The sequence below is a fragment of the Seriola aureovittata genome, chromosome 9 (genome assembly GCF_021018895.1).
Source record: "Seriola aureovittata isolate HTS-2021-v1 ecotype China chromosome 9, ASM2101889v1, whole genome shotgun sequence".
NCBI classification, from domain to species: Eukaryota; Metazoa; Chordata; class Actinopteri; order Carangiformes; family Carangidae; genus Seriola; species Seriola aureovittata.
Genome location: NC_079372.1, coordinates 21,193,322 through 21,216,204, shown reverse-complemented (window position 1 = coordinate 21,216,204; position 22,883 = coordinate 21,193,322). Strand labels below are relative to the sequence as shown.

The 22,883-nt window shown below is 39.2% G+C and overlaps 1 protein-coding gene across 4 annotated transcripts in view; it reads right to left on the bottom strand.

The window, feature by feature from the left end:
• Positions 1-555: 555 nt before the first annotated feature.
• The window catches only part of LOC130174818 (oxysterol-binding protein-related protein 2-like), a 28,401-nt gene continuing 6,073 nt past the window's right edge, over positions 556-22,883 (bottom strand). Inside the window, exons 1-14 of one of the 4 annotated variants that reach the window (XM_056385031.1) lie at positions 22,201-22,291; positions 13,919-14,228; positions 12,035-12,161; positions 9,810-9,885; positions 9,228-9,362; positions 8,547-8,644; positions 8,258-8,440; positions 8,045-8,152; positions 6,999-7,088; positions 6,708-6,828; positions 6,106-6,231; positions 5,382-5,505; positions 4,913-5,003; positions 556-3,857 (exon numbers count right to left, since the gene is read on the bottom strand). In XM_056385031.1, the coding sequence (XP_056241006.1) occupies positions 3,755-3,857; positions 4,913-5,003; positions 5,382-5,505; positions 6,106-6,231; positions 6,708-6,828; positions 6,999-7,088; positions 8,045-8,152; positions 8,258-8,440; positions 8,547-8,644; positions 9,228-9,362; positions 9,810-9,885; positions 12,035-12,161; positions 13,919-13,955 (1,419 nt within the window). In that variant the 5' untranslated portion in view covers positions 13,956-14,228; positions 22,201-22,291 and the 3' untranslated portion in view covers positions 556-3,754. Of the gene's footprint in view, positions 3,858-4,912; positions 5,004-5,381; positions 5,506-6,105; positions 6,232-6,707; positions 6,829-6,998; positions 7,089-8,044; positions 8,153-8,257; positions 8,441-8,546; positions 8,645-9,227; positions 9,363-9,809; positions 9,886-12,034; positions 12,162-13,918; positions 14,229-17,735; positions 17,822-18,111; positions 18,266-22,200; positions 22,292-22,883 lie in introns of those variants that run through there. The other 3 variants (XM_056385030.1, XM_056385029.1, XM_056385028.1) reach the window with 3 other exon arrangements.

The window sequence follows — 22,883 nt, the reverse complement described above, 5'->3', positions numbered from 1 at the left end:
TATGCCTTACTATACTATGACTTTTTATGCCTTACTATACTATGTTGTTTTTTTTTTACTTTTTATGCCTTACTATACTATGACGTTTTCATGACTTTTTATGCCTTACTATAGTATGACTTTTTATGCCTTACTATACTATGACGTTTTTATGACTTTTTATGCCTTACTATACTATGTCGTTTTTATGACTTGGCTCACTGTCACAAGTTAACTGAAGAGAACAGAGCCATTTTCAATGTTATAATGTGCTTTTCCTACCACTAGAAGTCAGAACGTATGCTGTGGAAAAGGCTTACTGTTTGTATGTGAGCTTGCTGTTTTTTTAGCATTTAGTCCAAAGCCGCGCTGCGACTAAGTACAGCTCTTCTTTTTATACTCTTAAAACCACTTGCATGTCCTATGTAGCCTGGAAAAAAAAAAAAATGTAACTAAACATGACAACTCTGATTCCTTGTACAATATTTCAGCTAGCTAGACAAGTATAGTGGGATAAAGTCAATGTATATTTAATATTATTTTACTTAAAAAAATGAATGAAACATGGCCAAGAACTGAAATTAGGATTTTATTAGTAGACATTTCCCCCGTTCATTAATCTACCAAGCTGTCCACAGTTATGGATACGACCCCTTACAGTCCCCCACCTCAAAATAAAACATCTGGTACAATTTTCTCACCAAAAACTGCTTAAATACTATAAAAATAAATCAATTGCACAAAATAATATGCCATTTTGCTTGTGATTACCTCTGTGCAACACTTGTACACATATATAACATCGACAACCACATCATACAGTCAAAAAGAGGAGGAGGTTAAAATTCAACAGAAAGAACCAACACTCAAAGCAACATAAAACCTACATCTAGTTTAATGACACAGCGTTAGTCTTGTAACTGGTAGAGTCTGAATCAGCACGGATGAATGTAACCGTTCCATATGTTTACTAGCCACATTTTACCAGATGCAACTCATTTACAGTGAAACTATTTTTATCAATGTTTAGATTAATTTATAACAGTTGCAGTGATGATTTGACCCGTGACAGTGCAACTTGAGTAGTGTTTGCATGATAGACTTTTAATGACACGCTGAAAAACCCCCAGATAATCTGGACATAAAAAAATAACCGGATTCTGGATTTTAACTGTGAATTCAAGAAGCGAAGATTTTCTAACAGGAAATAATGATTAATCGCAGTCCGTCTATATTCAAACTGCCCTGGCTAGTAAATCTGACAAATGTAACGGCCACAGTCAAACGTTAAGTGTTAAGCTGGTGAATGATGTTCACGTCAAGCCCTGACTAGACACTCTGCTCCTCTATCAAACGCTTCAGATTCGTGATTGGACAGAAAACTCTTTAGAATTAGAAACATAAGCAAAGGAGAAAAAAAAACAACAACAGAATTCTTTCATAAAACCTCAAACATTATAAATAATAGACATGAATAAAAAAAGAGAAAAAAAAAAACAAGGGAATGAAACTAAAAAAAAAAAAAAAATCCAGGCACTAACATGACATGGAAACATGGAAACATGGACATGACATGGAAATGTAAAGTGAAATTGATCTAAGATGTGACACAAGGCTGGTTGTAGTGCCAAGTAGTTCAACACATAATCTGTTTTAACTATCTGGAATATAATATTTTAAGATTAACTAAGAAGGCAAAGTCGTTATTATCCGAGCTGAGGCTGAGGGTGTGTGTGTGTGTGTGTGTGTTGGGGAGTGTAAAGCTATTGTAGATAGACAGATCAGACATACTGTTCATGTTGAGCTGCAAAAGTTGCATAGAAGCGTATCATGAAATACGTTATAGCTCCTGAATGCACTGATGAAAACATGATTTCTTTTAAACATCTGGATTTTGAAATGCATGAAAATATTGAGTAACATTCAAAATAAATATCTCTGAAGATCTCACAGGGTTTAAAGTCATCTCATTAGATTTGTGGCACATTCTCTGTCCATTATATTATTCTAAATTAAACTTTTCCAGCTATTCCTTTCCATTTTCACCAGTGCAAACAGGCCTGCAGGTAATGTGAGGAGTGAGTGTTGATGACCTGGAGAGCTGAGGGATGTAACCTGTTCACAGGGAGACACTGATGACAAACATGAAGCAGTGTTTTGTCTGAATGAGCTGCATCCACACAACAACGACGACGACGACGACGACAACAACACAACTGTTTCAGCAAAGCGACAGATAGAAAGGGATTTTTTATTTATGTCTGGATTTATTATTTTATCTGAATAAAATCATCCCATTGAGAGGAATGTTTAAAAATATGTTAATATTATTTCAGCTTACATACTAAATCAATCAACATCAATATCTGATAAAATGAAAGTCAGATCTGTCCAATCCATTCCTGTGTTCTCTTTATTATCCAGCTAATATACTTTAGATCTTACATCTTGGATTTCCACCCCACATTTGAGTGGAAACCTGAGTCCTGCTCAGCTGGAACTAAAGGCGAAATACTGACAGACAGTCGACCATCTAAAACACCGTGTGTGTGTGTGTGTGTGTGTGTGTGTGTGTGTGTGTGTGTGTGTGTGTGTGTGTGTGTGTGTGTGTGTGTGTGTGTGTGTGTAACATTAAGATGAAGCTACAGAGCAGCTACAGTCCAAATGTTTCCTGGGAGTCGTGATGTTGATGTAGCTCATTTCTGGTGTCGAGTTTTATGATTCAAAATATGGAAAGACACATTGACTTGGGATGTTTCTGCACATTAAGCTCTAGAATACTTTGCATCCAGTCCTCTGCTTCGAGTGTTTCATCGCTGCCGACAGTCCGTTGTTGTGCTAACATTCAGCGGAGTCGTTATCAGATCTCGTGTGGTTTCGTTTCGGATCCCATTCGAGCTGCACATTCCACTTCGCTGTCGAGGAAACATCCGTCTTGTGTTAGGTGTTTTGATTTACTTCGATACGTAAACCTTAAGTAGAAGGTTAATGGGAAGGCAGTGGTTAACAGTGGTTACTAAATGTTTTGGGGATATGACACAGGGACAGAAATTCGCTCATGCTTGCATATGATTTGTCTTTTACCAATTTAACCAACAGTGTTTCTTTATCATTTACTATGTACTATGTCATTATATATTTTTTTTTTTGAGGGTTTCATTCTTTAAAAGTTTCCAAAAAAGAAAAAATCGTCCTCAAAATTCCATCTTCAGTCAAAGGAGCATTCACATCCCTGATTTTCCCGTTGACTGGGCGGCCATCTTTGTACATAGATCCGTCCCTGCGATGACTGTCTTCATGGTGCTTTGACTCACTGATGACGCGTGTCACTCAGTGGTTTCTCTGTGATTGTAAAGACTGAACATTCAGATTGGACCTGTGGGTTTCGGGGCTCGTACCAACTCTCTGCCGCCGGGGTGGATCCGGTTATTGTGCTCTAAACGTGGTCGGGGGGGCAGAGAGGTGGGAAACGTCTGCTGGTCGACAGGTGACGAAATAAAGGTGATGAGAGGAAGAGTGTGGTGAGGAGGAGGAGGATGAAGAAGACATCGAGCAGACCACAGTTTCAGAGACGTGACGGTTTCTTTGTGAGACTTTGCGATCTGTGGGTCAGTTTGAAGGTGATGACGACGATGAAGGCAGTGAAATGAAGATGGGAGTAAAGGTTGGTGGGTGCTTTACATTTCTCTCCAATTGGTGATAGGCAGATCATTGCAGGTTACAAAGGAGGAGGAGGAGGAGGAGGAGGAGGAGGAGGAGGAAGGCTTGTGGGCTCTCAGTAGATGTCGGGCAGGTCTTGGTAGCTCCTGTTGAAGTAGCCACCGGTGTAGATCCAGTCCTGCAGGCCGGTGAACGGGTTGGTGCCGGACTGGAACCACCTGAAAGACAAACACAGGTCAAGTGTCTGCAGGAATTCACCATGACCTTTTATTTTTATATTCTTTTTACATTTTATTTTTATTGTTATTATTGTTGTTATTTTTTTTCTAACAGCTTGTTACAGTTTCTTTATGTCTGATTTGTATTGTTTATTTAACTTATTTAATTTTACTAATACATTTTTTTTTTTTTTTTTTTTTACACAAAATGATCCTCGCAAAAGAATTTCTCACTTGCCTTTCAGGGCTTCTGTAGTTTACCCTCTAACTTTATTTATTCATTAGTTGTTTTCTGATGTTTCTGTTAGAAAGATAATTAGCATAATTTCCCCAAATGTCAAATCTCTGTATAATATTTCTTTAAAACACACACACACACACACACACACACACACACACACACACACACACACACACGACAATTAATACACCCTGTCTATTTAAAATAAATGATCATCTATTTTCAAAATTGGCTAAAATGTAATTTGTCACATCAGTGACTCTGTTGTCGACAGATGACGATGATTGAGGAGATCTCACTTGTTTGGAAATTGGTTTAAAATATGAAACTCCGGCAGAGTCGAGATAAAACAGGTCTTTGTTGTTTCTGTAACAAGATGCACCTGATAAACCTGGTTGTGTTGTGTTGTGTTGTGTTGTCAGCATTTGCATGTTTAAATGAATTTAAATGAACATTGAAAGTTACATATTAGGGCTGAACGATATGGTTCATATGAGTCAAGATTTCACTTGGAATGATCATTTTTTAATTTCATTTTCACGGAAATATTTTTATGTGATTTTTGTTGGTCTGGAGAATATATAATCTGTAGGTTGGGGCGCCTCTGTAGCACCACAACATTGCTCGTGCTAACAATGCTAATGCTAACAATGAACAAACAATGTGACACATTTTACCTTCATCAAAAAAACTGCGGCTCCTGTGATTTAAATGTTGCACTTGGTCATATTGTGACAGTGATTATATTTCAATTAACTGCGCAGCGCTAATTAGTATACGTGTGTGTGTGTGTGTGTGTGCCCATGTTTCCTACCTAGTGGACCACTCCTCTTCATTCCTGGATCTCTCCTTCCTGGCCGCTCTCTGTTTCTCCTCCAGTCTCTCCTTCTCCCTACTGGCCTCATCTGCACAAAAACAACCACGTCACAACCTCTGCAGATTGTAGCATTTAGCATTTAGCATTTAGCGTTTAGTATTTAGCTTGTGGATCAAGTTAAAGAGACTTCTCCAAGAAAACACATTTTTCACTTCAGTTTAATAAAGTTGTAAACACTTGGATCAGATCAACACAAGGCAGTGACACAAGCGTCCAGCAGGTGGCAGCATCGTCTTAGTATTAATATTCTCATTTGGAGTCATTTTAAAACACCGTGCCTCCACATTTATTATTTAGTGACAAAAATGTAGCATCACTGAAAAGTGTGGAGATAAGTTCAGCTGTATGTTCTCAGTTTACTTTATATTCATTCATTTACACACACAGATGTTTAAATTTAAATTACCCATCTTTCCGTTCTCCATGGCTCTGATGTCGGGCCTGAAACGACAGTCAGTGGGGGCCAACATGGCCTCCATGCCGGGCTCCAGCTCGTTGAGAGACATCGCAAAGTTAGTGAAGTTGTACATCTGAGGGAAGGAAGAGGAGGAGGATGAGTGTGTGTCTGTAAATGTAGATGTGTGATCTGCATCAAATCTGTTTGTTCCCTCATTAAATCAAGTCTCATCATTATTCAGTTTATCAAATCCATTGACAAAAGCAGCTCTGACTGTATTTGTGTTTGCTGGGATTTTTTGTTTTTATTTCTGAAAAGCGTCTGATCAGCTGATTCACTGGTGATGTGTGATGAGAACTTCCTCTACAGTAACGCATCAAAAACCAAAGAATTAATCATTGATTTCATAAACCAAAAGATCGAACACGGTGAGGAAGTTCAAACTGTCAACACATTTTAGTATCTAGAAACAGAGACAACAGAGAATTCACTGTAACTCCTCTCATGTCCGTGACACTATTTTATGTCATTTTTATTATATATTATGTATAGTCATTATTATATTTGCCGGTTTCATTGATTGTCCGTAAACTACAAGAACAGCCCAAATGGTGTTGTTTAAGTTTGCTCAACGATAACTGGAGAAAGAGTTATATTAACATTATTTAATTCAGTCCACTACAGCGCCTTCAAACCACGGCCCGAGGACGACCCAGTGTTTTCATGTTTGTACCGTAGCAGAGTGCGCCGGTCTGGAGTCTATCCTCCACAGCAGAGTGCTTCCTGGTACGACACACACCGTCTCCTGGACTTCAGGCATGTCATCTGCGTCGTCGTTGTCCGCTCCCTCCGGCTCCTCCTGGAAACAATATACTTCATTGTGACTACACAAATATATTTTTGTATATATTAAAAAAAAAAAAGAAAAAAAGATGCAACCGCAAATAACATCATCACATCGTTTGTACTGTATCTACACACAGTTACCACAGTGTCACACACTCTGCAGCTGTTACGCTTCACTACAAATAACCAAGCAGACTAAAGCTGAATAACTGACGGCATCAACATCGACCTACACAAGCCTGATGGATTACCTGGATAAGACCACACACAAAGCTTTGGACACCAACAAGGAATCAAGAGAAGAAGAAAACAAAATAAATAAGACTAGCCCTAAAAATCATAAGAAAACAACTCAGTAATATTTACAATCTGGGTGAAATAAAAGTGACACAATACAATGCTGAATCTTTTATATATTAAGCTTCTTTAAAAAAGAGCAGAGACAGAAACTCCAGTCTCATTGTGAGAAGTTTTCTAAATCGTTCTCACATGTTTGTGCTTCTTGTTGTCGCCTTTCTTCTCCGACTTCTTGTGGGTCTCGTACGCCTGAGGGTCGATGCTCCACATGCACTCGGTCCACTTCCCGTAGATGACACAGTGCTTCTTTTTACTGGACACAGAGAGTGACACAGGGCCGAGGGAGGGGGGTGAGGAAGAGGAATGGGAGAGAAAAAGTGTAGAAAAGGAGAATAAATGTGAAGAACAACATTTTGAAACTTTAAATTCTAGAAAATGTTACAACATATTCATATTGCAGCCGATGTAGAAATAAAGTCTGACCTCTTGTCCTGGATATATCCCTCCACTTTGTGCAGCTCTTTGCCAAACATCCCACAGGGCTTGAAATTCAACACACACTTGTCTCCAGTGCTGCAGGAGAAAGGAGGAGAGAAGAAGAACCAGCTCATGTCTCATATAAAAGGTCTAAGACGTGTCAGGAAATGTCTTCACAGCTCCTGGTGTGAATCTGTGCGACTGTGTGAATGTGACACACAGTGACAGAAATAAGGATAAAACAAGCTCCGCAGAGCTTCACTGGATAAACAAAGGTTTAAAAAGTCTCCCTGGGTTTGTTTGCCCGAGAGGACACAGAGAGTGAACGAGCTACAGTGTGAAGTATCAGAGGAAACACTGACATAGTAAACTGAGACAGAGTCAGCTTCACTTTGCTGTGGTTGAACTGTGTAGACGACTCAGGAGACAAAACTCTGGAGAGTCGAGGGTGAGGAAGGTTCTCGCTGATCATCGTGTCTGATCTGAGTTTTACAGTTTTTCACAATTGCTAAAAACTTCAATTGTTTTCTCTGAACTGTGAACACAAAACTCAGCGGTCCAGCTACTTTCACAAAACCTCTGTCTCTTTCAATCAAACAATTAACTCACAACAGTTTTACCTGTTTTCAGAAACATAGCGAAGGCAACAGTTACAGTTACAGTATTGGCAACTCCAGGTACTACAAGCATTACGGTAATGTCTGGATTCAGCACTCGCATAAAGTAAAACTTCAGTAAAGCAAAAGGCAGAAAGGATAAAAACACATGAAAAGTACATTACACTGTTAACTATATATATATTTATATATATATATTTATATATGTGTGTGTGTGTGTACAGCAATCAGCCAAAACAATAAAACAGGAAACAGGTGAAAATTGTGATTGATTCAATCGATGTGTTCATGCCACTGTGGATTTGGTTCAGAAAATGGGATTTAGTGTTTAACTGCAGCAATTAACAATTAACTGAAAAACTTTAATTCATTCTATGTGCTCATGAGTAGAACTACAACCCGCCACCTGACACCGTGCATGTAGTGTTTACACACCTGTGGTTGACTATTTCCACCGTGCCGTACTGCTCTATCCACAGTTTGCCTAGGATGATGTTGTGTACGCAGCAGTACGGGTTGCTCCATGTGTACGCCTCGTTGTGCCTGGAGGAGAAAGAGAGAGGGAGGGGGATGGAGAGGGAGGTGAGGGACAGGGAATAAAACAACATGAAGGAGTGACCGGATGAAAAAGAAAAGCACCGGACTCACTTGAGTAGCTCTAGTGTGATGGTCCCTTTGGGCTCGGCCTCGACACTCTTGCCCCAGAACTTGAGTTTGGGGTAGATGGAGCCGTGGAAGACAAAGTCCCCGACCAGGCTCTCTGCATGGAAGGCACTGACCGGGGGATGATGGGATACCTGCTCCGATACCAACCGGAAACCCTGCTCCTCTCTGTGGGAGGCAGGACAGAAAAAAGAGAGGATAAATACACCGTTTAAACTGTGTGTGTGTGTGTGTGTGTGTGTGTGTGTGTGTGTGTGTGTGTGTGTGCGTGTACCTGGTGAGTTCATAGGTCTCTCCCAGCAGAGGGTTGAAGGGTTTTCCAGTTCTGTCCCACTGAGACGCGACTGCTGACACAGCAAAAGCAGCTACAGCCTGAAGACACGCAGTCACATACCATGTGAGTGTGTGTGTGTGTGTGTGTGTGTTTGTGTGTGTAACTGTGACATGACGACATTTACATGTGTGTGTGTCTATTTCCGTGTAGGTTGCTTCTTCTCACATTAATTTTCCGGAGCTTTTGTTTGATCTTTAGTCAGTTCTAATCTATACGACGTAGGTCTATGCTACATTTCTTTAATTACTTTAATTCTTTACAATCACTGATTTCTGAACATATCAGAGTGAAAACTGCATTGAGATAAATTCATTTAGATTTGAACACTGAGCTGTTTGTTGAACCTTCTGCACCAGGATTTATTTGTGAGGCTCCATTTGTTCACATTATTTAAAGCATTGTATTGTGAACTTGGGTTTGAATTTATTTTTGCAAATAAAATAACTAAATGAATAAATAATGTTTTTATTTGACACAAAAAAATGACTGAATGTGGTCAACGCTCCAAAAAGATCCAGCAAATGTTCATTTCTTTCAAGCCCGTACACTGATGACTGGTGTGTGTGTGTGTGTGTGTGTGTGTGTGTGTGTTGTGTGTGTGTGTGTGTGTGTGTGTCTGACCTGCATGCGCTCTATAGAGTCGGGCAGTGAACAGGCTCTGTTGATGAGGTAAGTGTGTTCCATGTATTCTGTGATTCTCTGCAGGAAGCTCAGAGGCTCGTTGAAGACGATGGGCATCGTGATCTTGGACAGTTCCTGTAAAGAAGTAAAAAAAAAGTCTGTATTTTAGATTATTAATAAAATACGTTTCAAATCAGTTGAATTTCTTAAATCAGTCTCAGTCCTGGTGAAAAAACTATTGGTGTCATAAACCAGAGAGACAACTGATGGCGAATATTACTGAATAATTAAAATATCACACAATCAATTTTGACATGTAGCAGGTCAAAAAGTCACTTTGTTTTAGACGTGTGACATTTCTATAGTTGTGTAACTTTATGTGTTTGTTTTTCTTTTGTTTTTAATTTCCCCTTTTTTCTTTCTGTAAATCACTTTGAAAACATGCTATACAAATAAAGTTTATTATTATTATTATCATACAATTCCAAGTATTGCTTTTTCACAACTTATTTAGCTCAAAGTCCTAAAGTCACACTAAGCCCAACATGAGCCAAATAAGGTGGAAAAGTAGCAGGTTCTTACCAGTCCGATGCATTTTTTCAGGATACTCCAGACACTCATAGTGTTTCTGGAAAACATGGGCGCAGGTAACGACTTTCTGAAATGAAAGAAATGACTGGGAATGAATGAAGAGTTTCTGACACTTGGTGTTTCCTTGAAAGATCAGATTTTACACGTCAGGACGAACTGATGACCTAAAAACCATTTTCAATCATAAAACACCAACAACTTCCTGTAAGTTAAAACACATAATATTGTTTTCCACCGTCTGTGATGTTTCACTGAGAACTTTAAGCTTCAGTTCTCGGTCGTTGGTATCCAGACAAACATATTTCCAGAGATGACGGTGATACAGAAGCACAGATGAAGAAAGAGAAGACGATCGGTACCATCAGTATCTGATCTGACAGAGTCAGGGTTGTAGATAAACGGAGCATGTGGTCTGTCTGGTCTGTTCGCAGGGCAGGAGATACAGAAAAGCTCGTAACACGTGGATTAGAAAGGAGTTGGAAAGATAATAAGGCAATTCAGCCCAAATCTGACACGGTGTTCTGATGATTGTGGACAAAGAGACGAGAACAGAGGCCTGGACTACGACGCAGGATCGGATGTTGTCAAGGTAACTTCAGGTTTACCTCTGTGTTTTCAGTCCTACGATGGTGGTTCATTTGTCAGCAGGTAAATCACCATGGTAACTGATGCTGAACTCCTAACCTACCAGAGCAGGTTAACTTCAAAAACCGAAACCATTGAGTCATCATTCCTACAGGATCCCGACGGGAACAAAATAGTTTGTAAATAAGTGATGAATAATAACGAGCAGGAGACATTTTTACAAATCAGTGGAATCGTTCCAGCGTGTGTCCGCTCTCTGTTTTAAGACAGAGCTTGCACGAAAAGTTTATCACTAAATAACTACATAATATCTTTTTATATCTTAATTTTAACTGAACAAACATCCTTTAATTTGACAATATTCCTGACTGTGTTGATGCTTTTCTTTTCTAGAGAAAAAGCCAAATGATTTTAATGTACGAGCCACAGAAAGGGCTCCTACCTTCTCCTCTTTCTTGTCGACATTTGAGGAGACGTATTAATATTTCACAGCTAGAACAGAACAGGTCTGACAGCGTGAGAAATATGCATCTTCATATTTCTTACTGACAGTCATGCCTGCACCGAGAACCCAGGGACTTCAGGGAATACGTACTACACATTATGAAAGGCAGTTGTTATGGTGATGAAACGGGCTCAAATTTTTCAGCTCGCAGCTCAGTCTTCCTCTTATTTGAAACGCTAAAATCACAGTGTACAGTAAACACGTATGTGTTAGAATAAATGTAAACACGTGTAAATGAAAGGTCAAATACAAGCTACTGATCAAGTGGCACTGAACCATAGTTAGAAGTTGTGACTACAGATGTATGTGTGTATGTATGTGTATAGGAATATTATTATATTATTTATTACTTAATTTACTTACTATACAATTTTTTGTTGTTTCTATATTTTTACTTACTTTTACTCAACTTAGTTGGATTCTTGTCTACAACCACTTCAACCTACATGCATAACTCAATATTTAAAGTGATGTTTTTTAATTTTTATTTATTCTTAATTCTACTGACACTGTTGTGTTATTTGGGGTGGGAGGGAGGGTCTTAATGAATGTTTGTTTAGTCAGTCAATTTAAAATGAACAAAAGCCAATAAACAACATATTGGAAAAAAGAAAGAAAAAATAAAGAGATGAAACGGTTCCTGGTTTCACGCTAAATAAAAAATGCCTGAATGTTGGTGTTACTGTTTACATTTTAATTATCACTAAAACTGTTTATTAGCGTGGTTAATTAATGTGGTTATTTTAACTCACGTCTCCCAAACGCATGCGCAGCAACAACGTGGGTTTGTTTTCAGTGGAAACATGGCATTACTGGAGATGTTTGTTTTTTTTGTTTTTTTTACACCAAAATGAGCAGGTTTTTATTTAAACACGTGTGTTGTGTTGTTATCATTTTAATGTTTAAATTCAAACAGTCACTTGGTGACTAGGTTTCAGTTTGTGCTTTATACTTTTTGAACATTTTAAGCACATTTAAACAATAATTATTCTGGTCACTATGATCCTGATATTAAGTTTCATCTCTAGTTGTGACTCCGCCCAGCAGATTGTACTGGATTCAGGAGCAGCTCCGAACACACGAACACAGGCTGCAGGTGGAATGTGGAGCAGGAATGCAGCAGTACCTGTGTTTCTTGATGCCGTTCTCCTGAGGCACTGATCCGTTGTCCTTCTGACTGCTGCCATCAAACACCAGCGCGTCTTTGAAACTGGCCTCCGACACCCCTTCGTACGACTCGTCAGAATCCAGGCCTGGAGGGGGGTGGGGGGCAAAAAGTGACATCAGGTCACAGTTGCAGGAAATCTCGTTCACCAGCATATTAAAAAGAAAGTGATAGTGATATTATAACAGAAAGTGATATTAAAAACTAGTCTTCTCATGACAGAGACTGTGATTTCACTAGCAGTTGATTTTGGATGACAGATCAGTGTTTTGTTTGCAACATTAGACAGTCACAGACAATGCAACACATTTGCATACTGCTTTGCATCAGTAACTTCTTGTCTGGGTTTGACTGGAATATTTTGTTGATTGCCTGAAACTTTTTTAGACTGACCAACCTTTTCATTGGCACAGCATCAAATCTGTTTAATTTAAGATCATGATACCAAGGTTCTGAGATACAATACATGCAGAATAAATAGTCAAAGTGGAGCCATATGAATTAAACCGTGGCATCTTGTTTGAGTATCTGCAATAGCTGCAAAGAAATTGGGCAAAAAAATTCACTGTTTATGTGATGTTGTCAATAAAAATAAAACTAAATTTAAAGCAATATCAATGGTAAAAAAAAAAAGAAAATAATAACGTATAAACAAGAATTAAGAGACCAAACTGAAAAAACAAAAAGCTACAACGAGTTAGAGAAAGATTCTGTCATATCAAGAGGACTGACCAGATTTCCTTCCTGTAAAAATCACACCAGTCACACACCTGTTGACCTACACCTGGGTGGTGACACCGCAGGTAAACTCTCAGAGCTGCAGGGTGGGGTTTTGGTGAACTCAAGGTGGGGCCTTAAACACAGCTTGAAATAGACCAAATGGTTTATTATCACTCTGTAAACACACCTTCACAGTATGACGCTGAACAGGTGCCAGGTGTGTATTCTTACCATGTGAAGTGAGTCACATTAGATTTTAATAAATGAAAGTCTAACGTGGAAAGAAGAACAGTGCGTTGACGATGGGAGGGGGGAGGGGCGGGGCATAACAACGTAAAAGAGAACTTATACTCGTAGTAAACAGTTATGATGACAGAGGAACGATACGAAAGTCATCCTCATAAGTAAAAGCAGCTCTATGGGATTCACTTTAATCACATGCGTTTGTAATTGGCTGATGTGTGGATATCAGAACCGTAGCAGTGGGGGGTGAATTCATTTAACTGCAATTATAGAAATAAAAAAAAAAAAAGAAGAAGAATAAATTCCCCTCTGCATTTCTTTATTTTTGTACAAAAGAGGCACGACTACAACCACACACACGACTATCATGACCTCTGACCTCTGAATAATTGAACTAATCATCAGGTTAGGTTCCATTAGACCGTGTTATTATGGAGGCAAAACAGGCCATTTAATCAAGAACGACACCTTTTAAAAAGAAGTTGAGTGGATGGATCAATCTGTTTCAAGTGGAACAGCTGCACATATTCTCTTGAAGCAGAAAGTTTCAGCTCGTACTTTTTGAGGATCTGCTGCTTTTCTTTTTTATTTTACTGGTCAAACACAACAGGGAGTTTGAAGTATAAAATTAAATTAAAAGATAATGAAGATTATCATCTATAATTTGATTTGTCTCTCTGAAGAAGATCCAGCACAGAAAAATCAGACGCAAAAAAATAACAAAACTGCAATTTTCAAAAATTCAAAATGTGAATTTAGGAAAAAGATTCTCACACACACACACACACACACACACACACACACACACACACACACACACACACACACACACACACACACACACACACACACACACACACACACACACACACACACTCCCACCTGTGACGGCGTCGTAGAACTCATCCTCATTGTTCATCTTCTAGCGTCAAAGCTGACCAGTCGTTCAGGAAAGATGTTCAACTTCTAGCACATGTTCCTTTCCGTGACGGCCCCTCACAGTTCCTCTGGAGGGAGGCCTGTCGATCAAGGTCCCTCTGTAGTGTCACCACGGGAACGGCACAATGTTCGTTATCAATATACAGGGACTGACGTGATGGCGCTGCTGGTGATGTTGGACAGACGTCAGAGAGCTGATGTAACTTCAGAGTTCAGTTTGGGGTTCGTCGATGACTGAAGCAAATTTAGCAACCTGCACAAAAGAAAACATGTAAGTTTTTAGTTATGGAAACATAATCAAAATCACAACATGGCCAAGTGCAATATCCAAATCACAGCAGCTGCAGTTTTTGTGACGAAAGTAAAATGTGTCACGACATTTTTGTGCATTGTTAGCATTAGCATTGTTAGCACCATCAGTGTTGTGGTGCTACAGAGACGCCCCGACCTACAGATCATATTCTCCAGACGTTTGTTTGGTACAAGAACCAACAAAAATCACATCATCATCATTTTTATATTTCTTTCAGTTAAAATTAAAATGCAAAAACAACCATTTCAACTGAAGATGCAATTGCAAAGTGATTTTTTTTGCAGATCTACCAGCTCTAATTTACTCTCGATTAAAGAATGTAAACAAACAAAGCAAATTCTGAGGAAGTTACACAATGAAAAATCTTTTTATTAGTCATTAGTCCACATGTGAGTGATGATACTCAATATCTGAGCTAAAAAAAAGACACGTCTGCCTGGTCTAGAGACTCTGCCTCACAGCTATAACTGGGGAAGACGATCCGACCTCAGAGATCCGTATCAGGGCCGATCAAGGCATTTGATCAGTATCAGTTGTACTGAGCACAAACCTAAACCCGATCCCTTTGTTTTTGTCAGCTGTCACCCAGGTGTTGTAAACAGAGAGCACCATTTGCTCAACAGAATGAGTGAGTTCACTCAGGTAACTCAGGTACACACACGCACACACAGGAGGATACTTTCAGAGAGACATTTCCTGGAGACAGCAGGAGGCCAGAGATTACAGAGCAGGTCATTGGACTCATCACTTCAGATGATCAGCTCATCATGGTGGTAGACAACACAGGTTTTCACAGACTTGTGCAGCTTTTGGAGCCACAGTTTCTTAATGCATTGCAGAGCTTTTCAATTGTCAGGCATATACACTGGATTGATTTTAATCATTTATATGTATTTGAAGTAGATATCGACCGATTATCAGCCTGGGCGATTATCCGTGGTAATTTTCAGCATTTTTCGATTATCGGTATCGTTATGTTTATTTAACCGATATCTGAGTAAACGTGTTACATTTTAAAAGGGGAGGGGTCAAACATTTTATTTGGTGATAATAATAATAATAAAAATAATAATATATGATAAAACTATTGAATTAAAGAGCATCTTCAGGTCACCAGGTGAATCAGTTCACAGGTGAGCGCAGCAACAAAATCAACCAACTAACTCCAGTCAGGCTCTTTGCAGTCTGTACATACACCTGATAATCACTAATATACACTCAGTGATCAGTTTATTAGGAACATTAAACTGATGGAGTCTGATACAGTCCTGCAGTAAATCCAACTGCTAGTCATGAGCCTGAATGTTATTTTTATGTTCTGATCATAAATCAACTAATTTCAACTTGATGACAAAAACATTTTTGTCATTTATGCAGGAAGCCTGATTCATGCTGAGAAGACTGTGTATTCCTTCACTTTAGTCACTTGCTGTTGTTACCGTCTCTCCATAGGCAGCAGCTGTAACAGTTCAGATGGCACAAAATGCTGAGGCTCATTCCAAGCCATCTAGGCTACCAGCTGAAAATCTGCTTAGTCTGGCTGAGCAACAAGCTTGTCTATCATGGCCCACTGAGTGCAAACAGAGAGTTTTCTAGTCCAGTAGTTACATAATCGGGACGCCACTGTCACAGGCATTCTGGGTCTTTGTTGCCTCCTGTTTGGTACATTGGCTCTTCAAAGTTTTATACTGGTGACCCAGAATCACCTCTGATTCTCCACTCCCAAAATAACAAGGTACATTTCAACAGTTATATTTGGTTCTTTATGAGACCAGTCAGTATAATGAACAATCACTGAGTCTCAACCAGATTACTGCTGAGAAATACATTCTTTTTAGTTTAATTAGCGACAGGATGTACATTTATCACCTTAGCATTTGGCTAAGTTAGCTTTAAAAACATTAAATTTAGCCTTTCATTGAACCGGCCTTAACAATGTAATATCACAGTGCTGTGAACAGACAGGCTCCCTCCCCCCTCCTGCTGAATGTCAGATCGGATGATGATCAGTGAAGGTGGAACCAGGCCATAGTTCCAGGTTAATCCCTCGACACATTATACAGGGTGGAGTGACACTTACAGGTTAATGAGTTTGTCAATTAGTTGCCATTAAAACTCAAACAGCTTTCGGAAAGAAACACTTCACTGTGCTGTGAGCAGATCACACGAATCATGATTCTGTCTCTACAGATTCAATATCCATTAATAAATTCCAAAAAAAAAACAAACAAACAAACAAACAAACAAAAAACATAAAAAATTTTTCCTGACATCAGTTTTGCTTGTCGGTCTTAGCTCGGAGAAAAACGGAGCCGTGTCGGTTTCCGCCCAGATACTAGAGAGAAAGCGCAGTGAGAGCAATGGAGATGTAAAGGAAAAATTTATTCAACCTGCTCCATCTTCATCGAAGTGTTTGGGCACGTTTCAGCTTTTATAACCTCAAAGGTGTATAGATTGATTTCCAAAGGTCAATCATGCATTGAGTAACACGCAAGAAAATATTCCACCTTAAAAGATGCCGGTAGCTGCCGGTAGCGTCTGAGCTGCTCGGTGATTTAAATTGTTAATTAGTAAAGATGAAAAGACAGAAAACATCCTTTCATTCATCCTTCACACTAACAGTTTCTTTATCTGCTTACGCAGAAACATGACAGAGTCGGTCTGTTACACTTGGACAGCTTGCGACTGCTGGAGATGAAAGCTCACTTAGCTACGTTTTCATAGCCTAGCCTGTTAGCTTAGCTTCTCCTTTGAATGGATGTTTCCAGTGTGGCTTCACTTCCTCGACAAAAATCAGAAAATGAAATTCAAAACACGAACTACTTGTGTTCATTTACCTGCTGCTTAATGCTACGCTAACTAGCGCTAACAACCTGCTACGTCCATGGTATGGTCTAATATCACCGAGCTGGATGTTTGTCTGATGCTGCGTCACATTCTGATTAAACTGTCCGGCTCACAGCAGGAGTTTGACCCCAACACACAGAAAATATCAATACAGTTTTTAAAAAAAAATCTATTTCATCTTACACACCGTTTCCAAGGCATTAGTTTTCACTTAGGGAAAGTTTCTGTCTTCTTTCTTTTCAAACTTCAGTCAGTTCAAATATATTATTCCCTGACTCATTATATTTTTACATAAATGCAAAGTGGAAATCCAATTTCCAATAGTGTCCCTTCTCATCACAGCTTCTGTTGTTTACATTTAAGCCAATAATATACTTTGCATGCATATTTTTGCAAATTTAAAGATAGTGACCAGGGAAAAAAAGTTCATGTCGGAAATGAAATGTTACTGATCATCACTATTTCTACAGCTATTAAAGCAACCATCAGATGTTTCTCTTTTCTGATCATTTCTGAGCAACACACAGGGGTCAGCAGTGTTGGCAAAATACTGAATACTGCTGTTTTCTAGAGCTGTCAGCTGAGCATATTTTTACATACCTGCAGTGTGATTAAATCCCAAAAGACACAGCTAACAACTCTTTCTTTCCCTTCCTCTCACTCTGCTGTTTCCTGTTACCTTTGCCAGAGACAGGTAACGCCTTCAGCACACAGGTGAACTTTGTCCTCAGCGTCCACGATCGATAAGGTGGACAGGATGGATGACAAGCTGGTATTCAGTTGTTCTATGACCCAATTAAACATTCAGCCATGCAGTTTTTTTTGTTGTGGTTGGTGCCTATAATAAATAATTCTAAAATGAAAAGCTTTATGTTATAAAATATAAAATTATAGATTAAAAAACCTGTTTCTGACTCCGTCAGTTCTCACAAGCACGCATTTCAACAACAATCAAACAGAATAAAGAGGATCTCACTTTAAAAAGGGAGTTGACATCTTGTCAGTATATCAGGATATCCAGCCAAGAGATCTACACGACAAAGCTTGATATTTCCTGTGGTCTCGTAATCACATAAACCAGGGAACTCCCAAAAATTAAAAACCTCTACAAGAGCATTTTTAAATCGAGATTTAAAAAAAAAAAAAAAAAAAGGTCTGAAGATATACACACAGCTTTCCCAAACTACAGTCTGCTTCTGAAGGGCGAGTCAGTGGCTTGTGAACCAAAACATGACCAAGCCTTCGACTGTGATAACGCTTATCACGCATGTTTTTGTGCATCAGTGTTTTAGAACTCAATGTTCTGCCCTCACGACAATCTATATAAAACCAGAGGTCACTGTCACAAATATTCACTGACAAATTAACATTAATTTTTTTTCTCCTACAGTGTAACGCTCATCTAAGCTCCATCTGCAGCAGTGTGACTTTTGGTTTATTGTTTTCCCCTCACAAAAGGTAAAATGCTGTTTATATAGCGTATTATCATTGGCCTATTTGGTGAACACAGGTGTGGAAATGGACTGTTAATTATTATTTTCATTCTACAGGTATGTATTAAATAGTGTTAAAGGACTTTGAGACTGTTTGGATTTTTGAAATGTGAAATGTGTCTTTAAGAAGTGCCGGGTTACCGAGATGCGAGATGAGCAGCGTCATCCGGCGCACCGTGATGGAAGTGGATGCATGTTAATGAGCTCATCGTTAAGGCTACTTGCGGCTTCTGTTTTGCTCATGTATGATAAAATAGAGCGGCGTGGTGAGGTGGAAGTGTAGTAAGTTATTAAACTACGAGTCCTAGGACTTGTGTGGACCTGAGTTTTTGCCTCCTCTCCTTTGCTGCTTCTACCAAAACACACTTGACTTGAACTGTTAGAGCAGCCAGTGAAATGAAGGCAGGTATTAGATCCACACGTTATCAATACATACATGTAAATAAGGTGAATTGTTACCATAGTAATGATGATATTCTAGTATTCTGCTGTTAGTTTGACTTTTAAAATGTTGTATCACATCAGGGTAAGGTAAAAAACAAAACAAAAGAAGAAGCAGGTGAGGCTGTGCTGACACCGTTGTATAACAGAGAGCAAGTTACGTCTGTGAACGCAGCAAACACAGGTGAAAATCTCATTTGCATGGGTTATTACAGTCTCACCATCTTGCTCATCACATCACGATCATACTGCTGTAGAACTGTAGGAGCCATTCATACCAAGAATAATGACACTTCATTGAAGATTCGTTGTCATTTTTTTAAGATCTGAAACAGAAGACACCAACATCTGCTGCACGTGAAACTCAATACATACATCAATATATCGAAATATAATCACAATATGGCCAAGTGCAATACAACATGTTTGTTTGGTACAAGACCAACAAAAATCACATCATCATCACAGTGTTTCCTCTAGGATTTTTTTCAGCAGTGGGGGCATGCTATGGGGGGGGGGTAAGAGTCAGTGGCAAAGTTTGCACCCAGGCTCATCTCTCCGCTGCTGTGCTCTGCTCTCCTCCACTTTGTTTAACAACTCCTCCCTGTCTAATGTTACTTGTCTAATAAGATTACATTAAAAGTGTGAGTAACGTAACGCTAACAGCGTTCTATAGTTTACACTCACATCACATCTGATTACAAGTGTGAACATTAAAATACTATTTTTTACCTAACCATCATCATTTACGAGTCAGTAAAAGGCTTATGATGCTACCTGACTAGCGTCTTCTTCATCTGTTGTCTTTCTCTTCTTAGAGAAGTATCTGAACAAGCTCATCTGAAAATGCAGTCAGCAGTTAATACATAATGACGTGTAGATATTAGCTTAATGCTATCAATTAGTTTACCCTAAGATAACGTCACTGAGTTGGCTAATAAGTCTACCTTTTCTCCGGTAATTCGCTGCCTTATTCCTCACGACTACACTTCTCTGACTCTCACCTGGTGCCTGACGTGACGTCACTTTCAAGGCCGCGCTCTCGCGAGTAATTAACTCCAATAGGATAGGATAGGATAGGATCCTCCAACCAACACCAGGAATGGCGGCCTGCTGTGGTTGTAAAGCTCCATTTATTGATTACAGTTGTCCAATTCTCCATGTGAGGAAACCCCCTTCATGCAGCTTGTCATTGATTTGACTGTGTTGAAACAATCTGATCTCATAACATGCTGCTTCCAGCTATCAGACAAAACCAAGTCTGGGAGTCACCAGACAGTTTTGTCTTAAGCAACATGATGCATCACGCTACACCACAAAGTCCCTGCAGTGATGAACACGACACCGATCCAAACTCCACACTCACATCTCACACTGCTCTCAGTTCACAGCCCGTTAAAAACGCACACACTGCTGAAGCTGGTGTGTCAAAGAGAAGAAATGCAGATCATACGGAAATTCCTTTTGATTATGTGGTAAAAAAAACAAAAAAAAAAAAACGTATGACGACCACCAGTTAAACTACAGCCCTCAGGCAGCGCTTGGCCTTTCTGAGATGTTTAAACAGATTCGGCTGTTTTAAGTGTTTCTGGAGCAGAGCTGAGGAGGAACACTCAACACGAGGAGCTCAACAATCAGGTTTGCATGTTTGAAAAGAGAAAGGAGCGAAGGACCAGCGTGATGACTGGCAAAGATGTTAATCTCAATTAGTCTGATGAATGTTATAGTCTTGATTAATATAAATCATTCCTCTTTTATAATTTGTAGAAGAAATGTTTCTTTGCATCTCCCTGAAAGCGAGACTGTTTTGCACTGAATTGCATTTTAAATCCATGTTTGTATTTTGTATTGAGTAATTTATGGTTTTAATCAACTCGTTTCTCCTCCATAAGTGTGCAGAAGAAGTAAGTAAATTCTCACACACACACACACATTCACAGGAGTGAGAGAGAGAGAGAGAGAGCGAGCCTCCTGATTGGCTGCAACAGGCTCTCAGATCATATCGCTCTCTGTTTCTCAGACGCCCGTGAGCTGTTACGTAACCATGACAGACATGGCACCATGAACACACCACAGACACTTCCATACTTGGACAGTAGCGTATCACAACTAACCCCAATCTGAGGCTCTGAAACTCTTTTATTCTATTAGATACAAATACAAATACAGAAAAACATGTGTCTGACATGTCAGAGATAAAGAAGAAATAACAGTTAAAAGTTGAACGCAGCCTCACCTCGGGAATAGTAACTTTTCTTTTACGTTGGGGTTTCTTACATAAAAACACAAATTTGCTGACAACAGCCTGACCTTGTTAATGGCTAATCTAATTTTATAAAACTTTTTTTCTGCCAAGAACAAACGAAAGATGCTTAAAATTATGTGTCTTCAATGTAACATAAAGTCCAGTATCACAGTTTCAGTTCAAGCCAAAATAACACAAAATATAATTAAATACCACCTTTCAAATGTAAAGATTACATGACAAACTTTTGGTTAAAGTTTGTTCCTAAAAGACAAAATGAGGAGCTGAAACTAATCCTTAAATTTGAGATGATTTTTTTTTTTTTTTTTTTTTTTAAACACTGCAGTTTTTGTATATTCTAACACCACAAATGGTTTTCATTTGTTTCTGAAACAAGAGCAACTTTAGTTTTGTACTGCATGTGTTTACAAAAGAATTGAAGTGAAAAACTCATTGGATGTTAAAATAATCACATATTTCCACACTAGAGATTTGTCTGAAGTAATTATTAAAAACAATAATGATAACAGAACAGACAACAGCACCGGTCATGCTAAAGAAACAAAGCATGGGTAAGTGCTCAATGATTTTAGAGCTCAACTTCCACATATGTAGGAGATGAGTGACTGTTTCCTGTCATGTTTAATATATTCACTCATTCATCAGACCCATTCATCTAGATAAACGTCCAGATAAACAGATAGCTTTATTAGCATGTTAGCATTTCACATTAATATTAAGGCTTCTGAGGCTGTACTGACTCCGTTAGGTCTCACCTGTTCATTCTGCCTTCTCAATACAAACTGGTCGCACCAAACCAAAGCAGTGAAGCAACCAATAATCTGATAATCTGATTGATCAGTCAGAACCTCAAAGACAAACCTACCGATGTGACTGTTCCACTCAGGTCCAGCCTGACGTCTCCCTGCGCTGTCCTCTGATGTCTGACCAAAACATCCAGAGACGGACGGAGAGAGAGACAAGAAGAAAGAAACTAAGAGCCGAGAGCTGTTGCCATGTGAGACGGAGCCCAGTACTGATACAGCACACACACACACCTCTTTCTTTCTCCTTACACACACACACACACACACACACACACACACACACACACACACACACACACACACACACACACACACACACACACACACACCTCAATAGGTAGCTCACCTATGACTGCAGACTGTGAAACTCATACCACAAGTCAATTTCACACACACACTGAAGATGAACGGAGAGCAGAAGCTGTGAAACTGACCAAACCAACCTCTAACGTCACCAACGACAAAAACAACAATCAGCGGGTAAAGTAGGAGAGTATAATATTATATGTTGTAATATGTTTAATTTAACAAGCAAATGAGACAAAAAGCAACCGTTTTGGTTTTCAGTGAAAAAGTATTCAACTCTCCTACGCTCCTGAAAGCGGCGGCCCTCAACATCGTCTTAACGCTTCTTAGCTGTGGCCATGACTGCTAGCTAGCGGCAAATGTCTGTTGCCCTTTTTACAGTCTACAGTTTTATGAAAACATTAGTTCCACCTCCGTTTTAGAGATTTCTACAAAC